This window comes from Pseudorca crassidens, chromosome 10, assembly GCF_039906515.1.
Source record: "Pseudorca crassidens isolate mPseCra1 chromosome 10, mPseCra1.hap1, whole genome shotgun sequence".
Taxonomy (NCBI): domain Eukaryota; kingdom Metazoa; phylum Chordata; class Mammalia; order Artiodactyla; family Delphinidae; genus Pseudorca; species Pseudorca crassidens.
The window spans coordinates 56,935,987-56,949,961 of record NC_090305.1 but is presented as its reverse complement, the minus strand read 5'-3'; the positions used below and the strand labels follow the sequence as shown (position 1 = coordinate 56,949,961).

The window sequence follows — 13,975 nt, the reverse complement described above, 5'->3', positions numbered from 1 at the left end:
GAGATAGAATGCAAGTTCCATGTGGGTAGGGACCTTGCTTTTTAAAAACTGAATCCTTAGTGCCTAGAACCGTGCCTGGCACATGGGAGGCATTTGGTTGGATGAATAAATGACTCAATGTATGAATGAATGAAAATTTAGCACAGCTATATACAAATCACAGTAATTCAGGGACAGATCAAAGAATCACTGAGTAAGATATACAGTCACAAATGTTTATAAAACAGAACAGGAGAGAGTTTGGTTAGTAGGAGCATAAATTCAAATTTAGAGGGACTTCCCTGGTGGTCCAGTGGTAAAGAATCCGCCTTACGATGCAGGGGACGCGGGTTTGATCCCTGGTCTGGGAACTAAGATCCAACATGCCGTGGGGCAACTAAACCCATGCACCACAACTACTGAGCTCCCGCGGCTCAACTAGAGCCCACGTGCTGCAAACTACAGAGCCCGCATGCTCTGGAACCCGCGTGCCACAACTACAGAGTCCACGTACCCTGGAGCCTGCCCACCACAACTAGAGAGAGAAAACCCGCCTGCCACAACTAGGGAGAGGCCCTCATGCCGCAATGAAAGATCCCGCATGCCTCAATGCAGATCCCGTGTGCCACAACTAAGACCCGATGCAGCCAAAAATAAATAAATTATAAATCTTAAAGAAAAAATTTAGACCATTAGGAACATCTTTAAAAATCAGATTTATGTTTGGCTTCAAGTCAATTGTGTTATTAAAGAAAAGCTTTTCACATTTGAGGATATCTTGGGAAAAGAGGTGGACATGGGAATTTTAGCTTTTCTAGTTTGGGAACTTCTCAGTTAAAATGTCATTATAGTTACGAGAGAGCTATTCAACCATTATTTTTGAAATGTCATCTGCGTTTCTTCATAGTGCTGATTTTCTTTTTTTCATAGCAGGAAAAATACATCCATCACATAAGCAAGAGTAGTCAAAGGAGCTTGTTTGAATCAATAATGGAAATATTATTTAGAACAACAATATTTGTTACTCTGATATAAATTATGCAAACTGCATCTTGCACGACTGCTTTTCAAGTATTTTGTTTAAATTTGTTTTCAAACATTAGAAACTAAAAGTCCAAATTACTAATTCCTTCTTGATTTTCCAAAAATATTTTGAAAGGTTAGAAAGTAACCATTTGAAGTTTGCATAAAAGGAATAAAATAAACCTAATAAGATTTTTCCAGGTTGATTTTATAGAGAATTACCTAGAGGTAAGGAGTAATTTTAGGTTTAAACTCATGCAGGCTATAGTTTATTACTGAAGTATTATATGTGATTACACTAAAAATTACTGGTAATGCACCATTATATTAGCGCTTTTAAAAATCCTTTTTTACCACTAATTTAACATTATAGCAATATTATTTCTTAGCCATAAAATGAATGGAACTAAAGTAATATATCATGGACCTTTATTTAAAATGGTAATGAATTATTTTTAATGTATCAAGATGTAACTCTAAGAAAAACTCCTCAAGGCTTCAAAAGGTCAAGGTATTTATTAAATTAATGATAACTAGAGTTTACTATGTATCTCATGGCCATGCATTATACATGCCTACATTTTTTTTTCCTGGAACATTTCAGTCCATGAGTTATTATTTTTAGCTGTCTCTTTATCATTATCAAAAAGCAGAGAAAACAAATTTAAGGTTTCTTCTTTTTTTTCAAAATTTATTTATTTTATTTTATTTATTTATTTTTGGCTGTGTTGGGTCCTCATTGCTGTGTGCGGGCTTTCTCTAGTTGTGGCAAGCGGAGGCTACTCTTCCTTGTGGTGCATGGGTTCCTCATTGTGGTGGCTTCTCTTGTTGCAGAGCACAGGCTCTAGGCGTGCGGGCTTCAGTAGTTGTGGCACGTGGGCTCAGTGGTTGTGGCTCATGGGCTCTAGAGCACAGGCTCAGTAGTTGTGGTGCACGGGCTCAGTAGTTGTGGCTCACAGGCTCTAGAGTGCAGGCTCAGTAGTTGTGGTGCACGGGCTTAGTTGCTCCGTGGAGTGTGGGATCTTCCCGGACCAGGGATCGAACCTGTGTTCCCTGCATTGGCAGGCGGGTTATTAACCACTGCGCCACCAGGGAAGTTCCTAATGTTTCTTCTTGATTAAAAAAAAAATAGTTTCCTCTTCTTAAGTTTTTTAAAAAAGTGTTTTCCCACAATTCATAGCAGGGTCTACTGTGACACTCATTGATCATGTGTGGTGAGCAGTACTGGCATTTCCATTCTGTCTTGGCATCCCCAGTCAAACTTTTCAAAAGTTAGAACTAACTCTTCATTGTTCCTTATTAGACAGAGCTCATGAATTGACAGGCAGTATGGCTGAATGAAATACTGTGTAAGACCATCAAACTCTATCTTCTCGTCAATTGATTCCAATTTTAGTTAGATTTCTTTCACCTGAACCTTAAAAAAAGCTGAGGATGCTGTATTATTTTTTAAAAATCTTTTTGATCTACAAGTATTTTCAGTGGTTTACTCTCACTGCCATTTGGTTTCCATTTCTTGAAACCAAATGTATTACTTCTCATCCAAATAGTTCAGTTTAATCCCTCCCCTCACATACGCACAAATGAAGAATTCAATTCTGCTAAATGCGGAGGAGCACAAAGGGACATCTTTGAATTTCATACTGAATAATGGAAAGATGGTCATCAATATGCATGAAAGGTTGCTGTGCACAGCAGGGTGAAATATTTTGATGTCAAAGACATTCATCAAAAATATTTTAATAGTCAAACATATTACAGAAGTCTGAGTGGCCCTGTTCCCTTAACACGTGGAAATATTCAATTACGATACTGACAACTGATATCTCTTATTTAAAAAAGAAAGTCCTATGTTCTTTACATATTTCATGATTTCCACTTCCACCTTGTCATTTTATACCATTTTATTCTCTTTTAAATGAGACTACGCCTTAAAAATTCAGCATTCTAGCATTTAAGTTTGGAAACCAAACATCTTCAACCAACAGACTACAACTTCTCTTTCTACTCTATGCCCCAATTCCACCTTTCCTGAAGTCATGGTGACACACTCACGGCCTCTCCACTAGCAGAAATCTTTTTTTTTTGGTCATTTGTATATGTTCTCTGTTGAAATTTCAGTTCATTCTATTGACCATTTTTATTTTTTGAATTTTATTTATTTTTTATACAGCAGGTTCTTATTAGTTATCTATTTCATACATATTAGTGTGTATACGTCAATCTCAATCTCCCAATTCATCCCACCACCACCACCTTCCCCCACCACTTTCCCCCCTTGGTGTCCAATACATTTGTTCTCCAGAAATCTTAAGATTAATAAGACACAGGAAATACACCAAGAAGATTCATTGTACACAGCCAGGCTCTGGCCTTCAAGTATGCCCTACAACTTCCCCCAGGGAGAGTGCTAATGTGACTGCTCCTACTAAAGGTGGATCTGGAAGCAACAAAGGGAGTCTGCAGAAACTGGGCCTAATTCTGCTCCCTACAGGAGGCCAAGGTGCTGATGGAAGGAACCAAATCACTGTAATCTGGCTCCCTCCAAACTACTCTACATACAGGAAAAGACTATATGTAGTATTTATATGTATAGTGAACCTCCCTCTAAACTCTCCCGAACTGTATAATACAGATAATGTCTTTACACATCTATACACACAGGCTTGCACTCACACAACCATGTAAACCTCAGTCCTAGCTGAGTGGCAGTAGCCGTGGATTTCAGTCTTGATCTTCTGTGAAATGACCAGGTAAGATCAAGACACGAACCTCGGTTTTCTCTTCTGTAAAACAGTCTAGCTTTATCTACCTAGAATGTTGTGAGCTAGACAGATAGATAGATAGATATACAGATATTTGGAAAGTATTATTACTGCATGGGAAAGCTCTTTTTAAAAAAAGTTATATTAAGGATATTAACATTATAGAAGGTACGTGCATGTTTCATTTCCAAAATTAAACAGTAACTTATATGTTCAACACTCCAAGACCCATAAATAATTTCAAGTTGTGAAAGGAACACAGCACACTTATTTTCTCTCCTCACAATGTATGTCTGTCTATCTACAGACACATGTTCTCTGAGGTATTTGAGAATAATAATATGAGAAAATATATTTTGAGAGACATGATGCAGAGTTTGACCAATGTTAATAAATAAATGTCTTAACTTTGAGCTGGACTATTGTTTAAAGAACTAGGTTGTCTGTTCAGTAAATAAAATCCCATGGTTTTCCTGAGAGTAATGTGATTCTTAGTTAGGTTTCTGACCTTTGGCTTAAGGTCAGATGATTTTTCAATGCTATTCCTATAAAAAGTGCAGAGTAAAGTTGTCCTGTTTAGAAATGACAGGATGCCAACCAACCGCTCACAGATTTCCAAGAGGCACTTGAAGGGATGCTTAGTCCTCTTCAGAGGACTAGTAAGCAAGCATCATACCAGGACGCTGCTCAGTTTATTCCTGGTGCCACTCACATTCCGAGACAAAGGAAAAGAAATACAACAGATGTGGGAGGAAAAGTATGGGTTTTTTTGGTTTGTTCTGGTATAAATGCACTCCATCACCTGCAGGGAGTGAGTGCTTAAGGGTCAAGAACTGATGACTCCCATCTTCAACCTGAGTCCCTTCAGGAAACTAAGCAGAACAGACGTCCGCTGACCCTGCTGTGCTGCTGGCCACTCCTCTCTGGTCTGCCCCCTGAGAAGGGGGCAGTCCCCCAGTCCTTTTCATAGGGCAGTCATCATCCATCACCTCAGGGATTCTTAGCAAAGTCAACTGGGCTCAACTGCTTCACTTAGAGAGAGGCTTTGCTTAGCACCAGAACAAGTTTCATGGTTCTTGTGATTTACCTAATAGCCAGCTCAGTGCATCACCCTTTCTGCAACAAACAAGCAAACTACCACAGTCACTATAACGCCGCTCATCACTCCAGGCCAATACCCACGTCCACACCTCTCAGGAATCGGGACCTTGTGCTCTTGAGCACTGGACTCTTAAGGTGTCACCTCCAACCTCTGCCTTTGAGCCACTATTCTTGTTTCATGGTTGCAGGGGCCTGTATCCTCTTTCCGCAGTAGATCTGCCATTTCCTTTCCTTGCTTTGCACTCTTAAGAGTAGGGGATTGGAGGCAATGACAGTGGGTGGATGTGAAAGACAAAAGAAAAAAATATTCAAGAGATGACAACATTTTAACATGAAAATTATCTGGAGCTAGTTAAATGGTTACTCTGACATATGCAAAGACATTCAGATACACGTGGGATTTTCTCTGCCTATGACTGATCTTGGCCCTTTGGAAAATACTAGTCAAAGTAGATGGTTTCTCGTCTCCATATGATACACCTTGAGCATACATCTTTTCTCTAAGAAGGAGAAAATGGGAGGGGCGGGCGGGTAAAAATTATCTAATAAGAGAACAATGAGCTGCTTTGGGCTAAACACGTAGAAAAATAAGCAAAAGAGAAAAAGTGAAGATCAGAGAGAGAAACAGAAGAATAAAGCTTCTCATAAAGAAAATAGACCCATATATTTGTAACATTTAAATATTTTTTAAAAAGCACTGTTCATCTTTTAGCCTCAATCCTCAATACTTATCAAAAAAGTAACATGATAGAGAGTAAATACATTCTAAATATCATTTGCACTACCAAATTGCACAGACCCTAGTACCTCTGCCCCAGATTTCCAAGGGGCTCATTTGGTGTCACCACCTAATCTGACAGTTAACAAAGAATGTCAACAGAAAAAATTTAAAAGTGCTAGAGAGTGAAACATATTTCTAGCAATAAACGGGGGAAAGAGAGCCCAACAAAAGCTGAAAAAAACAAAACAAAACAAAAACACGTAGTGAGCCTCAGCTCAAAAACTCTGTTATTTCAACAAAAAGCAGTCAATTCTAATGAGAGGCATCCCCAACCATTCAGATCCAATTCGTGGAACAACAGATGTGCTGGATGGCTGTAGGCGACATACACTCAGCTGTTCTCACCCTGGCTAGCCCTGAGAATCAACAAGGATGCAGTGGTGCCAGGCTAAGGTGACTTTCCTTTGCTAAAGTCTCTAAAGTGCATCAGTTCACTCAGAAGAAGGCACCTTTTTGGAACGTATCCCAAATGAACATGATTCTTATTTTCTACTCTCTCAGGACTACTACATCCTTAACCCCATGCTCCTGTGGCTATGACATGAAAACATGCATTTGGACAATTGAATTGCTTGGAGCAGTCATTTTGTATTAACACAATGGATACGTTTATCTCCTGTACCGACATTATCCATAAGCGTAGCTTTTTCATTCTTGAAAACACAGATCGAAATGGAGTATAGGAAGTTTCCACTGGATGGCTATCACCCCCTACCAAATACGGCATCTTCTTCTCCCCAAATATCACATCTTGTAGCAGTGATAAATACAGAAAATCTGGCAAGAACTATCATTTTGTAGGAAGTCTCTGTTATTTATTGATACCACTGAGTTAATCTTCAAGGAGATCTTCTCCCTCAATCATTGTTTCTTATCAGACAACAAAAGACTTAAGAGTTGAAAATCCCAACCAATCCAGGAGATCTTGAGGATTTTGCCCAAGATGTTTTGGATGTTTTTGCTTTAAAGAGAGTTAGATTATTTAAGAAAATTGTTCTCAGCATTAGACATACTGGTTTAGATCCCAGCCACACTGAGCATTGCTTCTCTGTAAGTCCAAAATTGAACTTGAGTTTGTGCTTAATGTTCTTCTTCTGTAAAATGAACCTCTAATGACTTATGTTATATGTTTTTAATATTAAATGAAATAATATACATTAAATAAGAGGTAAAGTACCCAGTGCAATTGAACAAACATTAGGTAATGTTCGTATAAGAGATTATACCACTTAACTAACTGAGAAGTCTGAGATAAGTTTTTTCCATCATGAAAGGATGGATATATTATATCTGAAGACATTAGAGAAAATATTAGAAGTGAGTGTGGTACACACACGTGTATGTATAATCCTCATAGTCTGCTGTCGTGACTTAAATATTTTGAACTTCAGGTGAAACTATTTTCTCTCCATGCAAAACTTAATATTTTCAAGTCACATTCTATAATTACTTGAACTGCTGACAATCTAGAAAAACAGGGATTCTGGAAATAAATCCCAGCCAGTATCTAGCTGATATGCATCCACGCCAGAGGAACACCTTATTACGCCAGCTCAGTGTCTTTGAAAAAGAAAAATTAAAAGTTAAATAAGAAAGTGTTTTCTCTCCCTCAGCCCTCTAGTTCATTTTTATATCTTCCATCCACGTTTTTCTGCATTTCTCCCAAGCTGCAGTGCCATTTAAAATATGCATTTGTAATGTATTTGCTTCAGAATAGCATAAAACTGTACACACTGAAAAGGTATTCCTAAAACACAAAACCCACAAGGAACCATCTGAGGAATTTCCATCTCAGCCTCCCTCCTTTATAGAAATGGCAACACTTTCATCTAATAATATATCTAAATCAATACGGTCCCCACGACCATCACATGCCAATTGCGCTGATGGCACAACTCCTGAAATTTTCAGAGTCAAAGAAACGCCAAGACACCTAGAACTGGAAGAGATGTTCCCTTTCAAACTTCAACTCCATGAGAACATGGCAACAGACTTCAAACATCAAATGTATCATTTTCCACAGAACAATATTTATTTCTCCTTTCTGAAACTGCCCAAAGTGATTCAGGTCCTGGAAATGTGACTTGTTAAGGACATTTGTAAAAGGACATTTAATTCATCCTTTTCTCTTGTCCTAAAAGATATTAACCTCTCCCATCCCCATCTCAACCCCGGCAAGAGCCACTCAAATCGCGGACGGTCAGAAAGGCATCTGGAATAGGACAGTAGGCCTTGACAACTGTGGATGAAAGAGTATTAAGCTCAGCTCTTCAGAAAATACCTTGATTGTCCGTGACATACGGTCATTTTTTTTGTTTAGGACTCACAGAGGGAGGATCAAGAGCAGGAACCAGGCAAAATGTCTAGCAGCCTGGGCATTTTGTTGTAGCAGCAATACCTAAAGGTGTACCCTGCATAAACTCTCCTTCTGCTCTTCCTGGAGGCATGAACACATGGGGTCTATTGGAAACTGGCCATTAAAAAAAAAAGAAAAAGAAAAAGAAAATCTAGTGCTCTTTTGGAAGTGAAGAAGTCTGATATTATGATAACAGGATGCTCACTGGCAGAAAATAAAAGGTTTGAGGGACAAATTATGTCCTTTAGTGGTATATGGAAACTTGCAAGAATCATAAGGATTTCGAGAAGAGCTGACCAGTAGAACTTTCTGAAGAAATGGGAATGTTCTATATATGCTGGAACAGGTGCACTTGAAATGTGGCTAGCCTGACTGAGGAACTGAATCTTAATGCTCAACTTTTATTTAAATTTAATTAACTTAATTTAAAATGTAAATAGTCATACATAAGTAGTGACTACTACATCGAACTGAGCAAGTTCAGAGTCATCACTCCGAGTTTACTGAGAGCCTTTATACACCAGTTTATTTTCTCAAAAACTGTTATACAAGGAAACAGGTCTCAAACATGTGTATTAATATCTATGACTATGCGATTGCAAAATCACAGTGAATTAAACATAAATGCACTATCTCTACTAGTTGAAACTGTACCAATCTACTTGACCTATGGGCTTTTTCCATGTCAGTTATGGCCTTACAGAGAAAGAGGTGAAATTAGAAGGAAAGAGTCACTTGCTTGCCTATTTTGCAATCAGTGTGTCCCTGCATTAGTATCAGAACGTCATAAGAAAAACCAGAATGGAGAGTGAAAAACAACAGCAACAACCAGGAGTATCTGATGGAGAGGGAAGATGTAAAGCATTAAAGGACAGTAATCTTTCATTCCTACTACTGTTCAGAATAGGAGGTCCATGTGCCAACAATCAGATAAAGTGGAAAGCTAATACATTTTAAGATGTATTTTGCCAGCACAGTAGAATGCAACCACAGGACCCAAGAATTCTGAAGCTCCAAGGGCCTTTAAACATTATCCATTTCAAACTCTCCTGCAGATAAATAAGTAATTTGAAGCCCAGAGAAGTGAAGTGTTCAGTGTTCCTGAGATAATAGCCAACCTCAGTCCCAGATCTCCTAGTCTGAGTTCTCTCCACTATGACTTTCACGCTCATTCTGCTGAACACAGACTGAGTCTTGAGCAGAGAGAGAAAGAGCCTCATCTCCATCCCAACAAGTCCCAACCTCCGGTGAGTAGAAAATAATGTTTTAACCATGCTGCTGTGCTTGATACAAAAGTTCCCTTCACCAACACGGCATTCCTAAAAACCATGCAGTTTACACAGTTTACCAAACACTGTGAAAAAAGAAATTATAATACACAGATGTCTTAAGAGAATGCTTTATATAGGGACGGTTTTTGAGTTTAATGTGTATTTTTGCTATGAAGGTGGTTTGTGCTGTACTTAAAGGAGATATGAGTTCAAGAGAGACGGTTCCAAATTACCAAAGCAAATGACTACTCATCTTATGCTTTTTGGTGACTCAGTGGCACCATGAAAAGTCATTAAGATAGAAGCAAACAATTACTGAAAGGAGCAAAACCAAACAAGCAACCTCCTTTTAGATCTAGAACTTAGATATTAGCCAGCTCAAAAACTCTCATTTTACAGGTGAAAAAACTGAGATGGCAGATTTTAAATGACTTGTTTCAAGTCACACAGCTAGTAAGTAAAAGAATTGAGTCTTAGAGGCAGGATTTTTGTCTCCAGGTTTGGAATTTTTTGTTATTCTAAAAACCACACTAAGATCGATGTCTACAAAACAGAAAAACAAAGAAAAGGACAATTATCCTACGTATGTCATTATTGTTTTAAAATGTCTGTTATTTTTCATTGGAGGTATATTTGACATAACACGTTCCATGTTTTGTATGTAATCACAGGGATTACTGATGGAAGGAAGAAAATTGCGTTTCACGAGTTATGTAAAAGATCAGGCAATAAATACACAGTACGGCCTAAATTTTATCGACTTTCCTGGTCCTCAGACAATCTTCTACAGATAAATGCCACTACTGCTGATAAGAGCAAGAGATAAATAACACTGCACATTTTAAATGCCATGTACTTTGAATTTTATACTGTGCTCTTATAAATGAATCCACAAGAGAGAAAGCAAATGCTAAATAAATACAGTGGTGGGGCTTACATTCTTGTGTTGCTGGTTTTGTTGATGATGACAGATTTCCCTGTTTGATCCACGTTGTGATCCAACCCAAAGTAAGCTGCCACTCGATGGACAAGCATCCTCTGATAGGACGACATCTGAGGAAACTTTTTATAATGATTACTGGAAAGGAATACAAGAAACAGCAGCATCAGCAAATTCGTTTCTGGTCTGTAGTACCTTTTAGAGGCACACCAACAAAACCAGTTCTTTTTCATCCAAACCATTAAGCTTATTTCATTTCTGGCATCACGTGAGGTCCTCATTTCCAGACACATTTTCCACTGACAGATGTACTGATTAAGTTACAATAAGTGTTTTTGTTTTATAGTTGCACATTTCTCAGACCACAGAGAACTTAATGTCCACTGGAAAGTGTTCTGTTTTGGTCCAGGATACCTTATCAACAGAGCCAGGCACAGGACAAATGACATGACATAATACGGGACTGCAGATGCCTATCTGGAGATATGTCATTACATGGTTGACACTGAAAGCAGTACAATTATTTCCAGGCATAACTGACTACAGCCAGCTGGCGCCCATTAAAAAACTATAATAAAAATGAAAAGGGTCGCTTCTTGTTACTGCTACTCTATGCTAATCAGTGGCCCCCTGTTTATAGCCGTTTTGTCAGGAATTTAACAAGCGGGAGCACACACGGTCCAAGCAACAATTCCCATCAGCACATAGCTCCTAACTCCAATAGCATCTCTATTTAATGAGTCAGCAAACACGTTAAATAATGTTTTACCTATCCCTAAAAATCTTTCCAGAATGAATAATTAAACCCAAATACCAAACTAAGACATATCAGATTAATTAACCGGCATTGCAATTTAACATACTTGTTGTCACCAATGAAATCAATAATTTCCTGCTCCATTTTCAAGAGTATCATCCTGTCTCTGCAAAATAAATGTTAAAATGAAAAGGCTTTATGTACTTTCCATTCCCAAAGACTTAACAATTTCATTTATATGTATGGAAAAGATTGTTTAAATCTATGTGGCTACAAATCAGTATCTAACTCTTCTCTGGAATATGCTGTCCAAATACCTGTAATTCCATTCTGTTTAAGATTATTTCTCATCTCATTTGTTAAGTATTTTGTAATATTGAAACTCCTGTAGTTTTTAATATTAATTAAAGCATGCAAGGTATTAGGCCCATAAAACACATCAAGTAAATTTTATATTTTAAATTGATAGGAAACTGGAACAAAGCTAAGCCTAAGTAGTTGGTTCTATAGCTGTACTGATGTATATTTGGTTTATTTGACATTGATTCTCATCCTCTATTTTTTCCCCTTAATCAGTATCTCTTTGTGACCAGAAAAGCAGAACTTGTAAACTGTAATTTATTCATTGGCTAAGTACCCAGGAATTAAGACTATTTATACACAGTACACATGCAAACTATTTGCAGAAAAAAGAAAATACAAGAGACAGTTTAAGACATCAGAGAAGAAGCCTGCCTTTTACAACTCTCTTCTTAGAAGTGTTTGGATTAAGGAGTTTGATTGTAATATTCTACTTGACTCTTCTAGAAATGAGAGGTTTACTTAATAATTTACCTGGAATTATTCTTTAATGTGTTAATCAGAAACTCGTGTAAGTCTATGCCTGTAGAATCCGTATATTCTTGGCTGCAATCTGAAACAAATAGCAGGATGGAGTTGTCAGAAAGGCCGATGGGGAGGTGGGGTGGAAAAGGTTTTCCCAACCTTTCCCGATCCCTTTTGCTCAGGTAAACTTTAGGTGAAGCTATTGGTGTGAAAGATACATGTTACAAAACTAGCAACCTGGTAATATTACATCAGGATGAAAATTAGATTCGGGGATTGAGAACACCCAGTAAATTCCCAGTGTGAAAAGACCCAACTGTCATAGGAGAGGAAGTGGGCACAGTCTGGGTGGGTGGGTGGAGTCAAATGTCATGTGTTCATTCTGTGCTGTCAATCAGCAAGGGCACGACCTCCCTGTGACAGTGAGGGGTACTCCCAACCCACAGAGAGAGCTCTCAAGAGTTTGAGATACCATGGAACTCTCTTTCTCTTAAAACAGAGAAGGCAAAAACTGAAAGTTCTGTTATAAGACCGTCTAAATAATAATCAATACAAAGTATAGGAGGGCACTAAATATTTCCAAGTCTTTCAAGTCTTTTGATGCTGGCTAAAGCTTAATTTCTAAAGCCATCTTAGGAAGCTGTACTTTTTTACTCTTGGATACACCTTGGTTTTAGATATTCAGCAGCAGAGATAATCATTATAGGCAGATATGTGGTTATAGAGCATAATATGAGAAGTAGTTGTCATTTCTCAGCTCATCAGATGCCCTATGCTCCTTCAGTTATTTTTTAAAAAAATAGTCTACTGCCAAGCTATTTATTCATGGTATTCTTCATTTCAACTTAGTTTTGTTTTTCCCTCTCTCTCTTTTTTTGGTTTTAGTTTTGTATAATTATACGTAAGGCAACAATTTGAAAAGTCCGGATTGTAGATTTGGGGGTTTTAGAAGGAATAACTTTTGGGGAAGAATTTTTATTGAAGTAGAAGTGTGTATATTTTAAATGAGACATTATGGAGCAGTATATGGGTTGCAGAGACCAAATTCATCTGTGCCAGATAAAATGTTAATATGTGTTCCATTGACATTGGTATATACATCTGTGCTTTGGGGATAACAACACTTACCACTTATTGACTGAGAATTGCTAATCCACTATCTGTTTCTTAAGATAAACATGAAAGTTAAGATATAAAACTGGGTACTATTACTGTTCATCAATTCGAGTTAACTGGACTAATAAACCTGAATTAAGAACATATTTATAGTCACTCCCTTGTACAAACTTCTCATTGAAAATAGGATATCCAAACGAATATCCAAAGAAATATGTGATCCTAAAAGTAACCTTTCTAGATACACAAAAATGACACCATGAACAGAAAAAAAAAATCAAGGTCACATCACCTTTTACACACACACATACGTACACATATAAAATTATATGCAGAATTTGGTGGGAGGTGACATGTGTGTAAAATCTATAATGTATTCTGTGACTATTTATGCGTCCAAATTAAGTTAAGGAAACATTTTCACATTCACCTTTTGATAACATTCTGATCTTGGGTTTTTCACAGGTTTTATCTTTGTTTTTATCCTTTTCTTTTTCTCTTTCAGAGTCATCTTTCCTAGATTTATCATCCTCTTGCAGGCTGGGAAAACTGGAAAGCTGTAAATGAATTGATTCCTGTTGGGGAAAAAATATAATAATTTAGGGCCAGATTTAAGAATCTCTGTCTGGTTTCCATTTTGCATAGAGATTATTAAGAACAGGAAAATGAAAGCCAGGTGCAGATTTTTTTTTTCTTAAATGGTAAAAAATTAAACCTGTCAGAAAAATAATTGCCCTTTAAGGTGAATTAAACTTCAGAAGTCAATGGAAGGTCATGAGAAGTATATAGTACTAAAACTTTGCCTCATGAATATTAACCATAAGCAAGTTAAATTTCCGTAGATAACAACACTGATTTTCTCTACAGGTTTATTTTTAAACACCTAGGAAAAATTTTCTTTATCAATAAGCTTGCATCACAGCTCCTGTCATGTCTCAAAAAAAGAAAAAAAGAGGCTTCTGCAGTTCTTTTCTATAATTCCTTGTAAGGAAAAATTGGCACAAACACAGACAGACAGATACTATGAATCATAATTACAGAAAAAACAGACATAAATAAAG

The 13,975-nt window shown here is 37.4% G+C and overlaps 1 protein-coding gene across 25 annotated transcripts in view; it reads right to left on the bottom strand.

Annotated features, from left to right (window-relative positions):
- Positions 1-13,975, bottom strand: part of ARPP21 (cAMP regulated phosphoprotein 21) — a 181,296-nt gene that overhangs the window by 96,364 nt on the left and 70,957 nt on the right. For all 25 annotated transcript variants that reach the window (XM_067753689.1, XM_067753692.1, XM_067753687.1 and 22 more), the window contains 4 exons: positions 13,345-13,489; positions 11,808-11,886; positions 11,080-11,139; positions 10,214-10,354 (listed from right to left, as the gene is read on the bottom strand). In XM_067753689.1, coding sequence (XP_067609790.1) covers positions 10,214-10,354; positions 11,080-11,139; positions 11,808-11,886; positions 13,345-13,489 — 425 coding nt within the window. The remainder of the gene's footprint in view (positions 1-10,213; positions 10,355-11,079; positions 11,140-11,807; positions 11,887-13,344; positions 13,490-13,975) is intronic.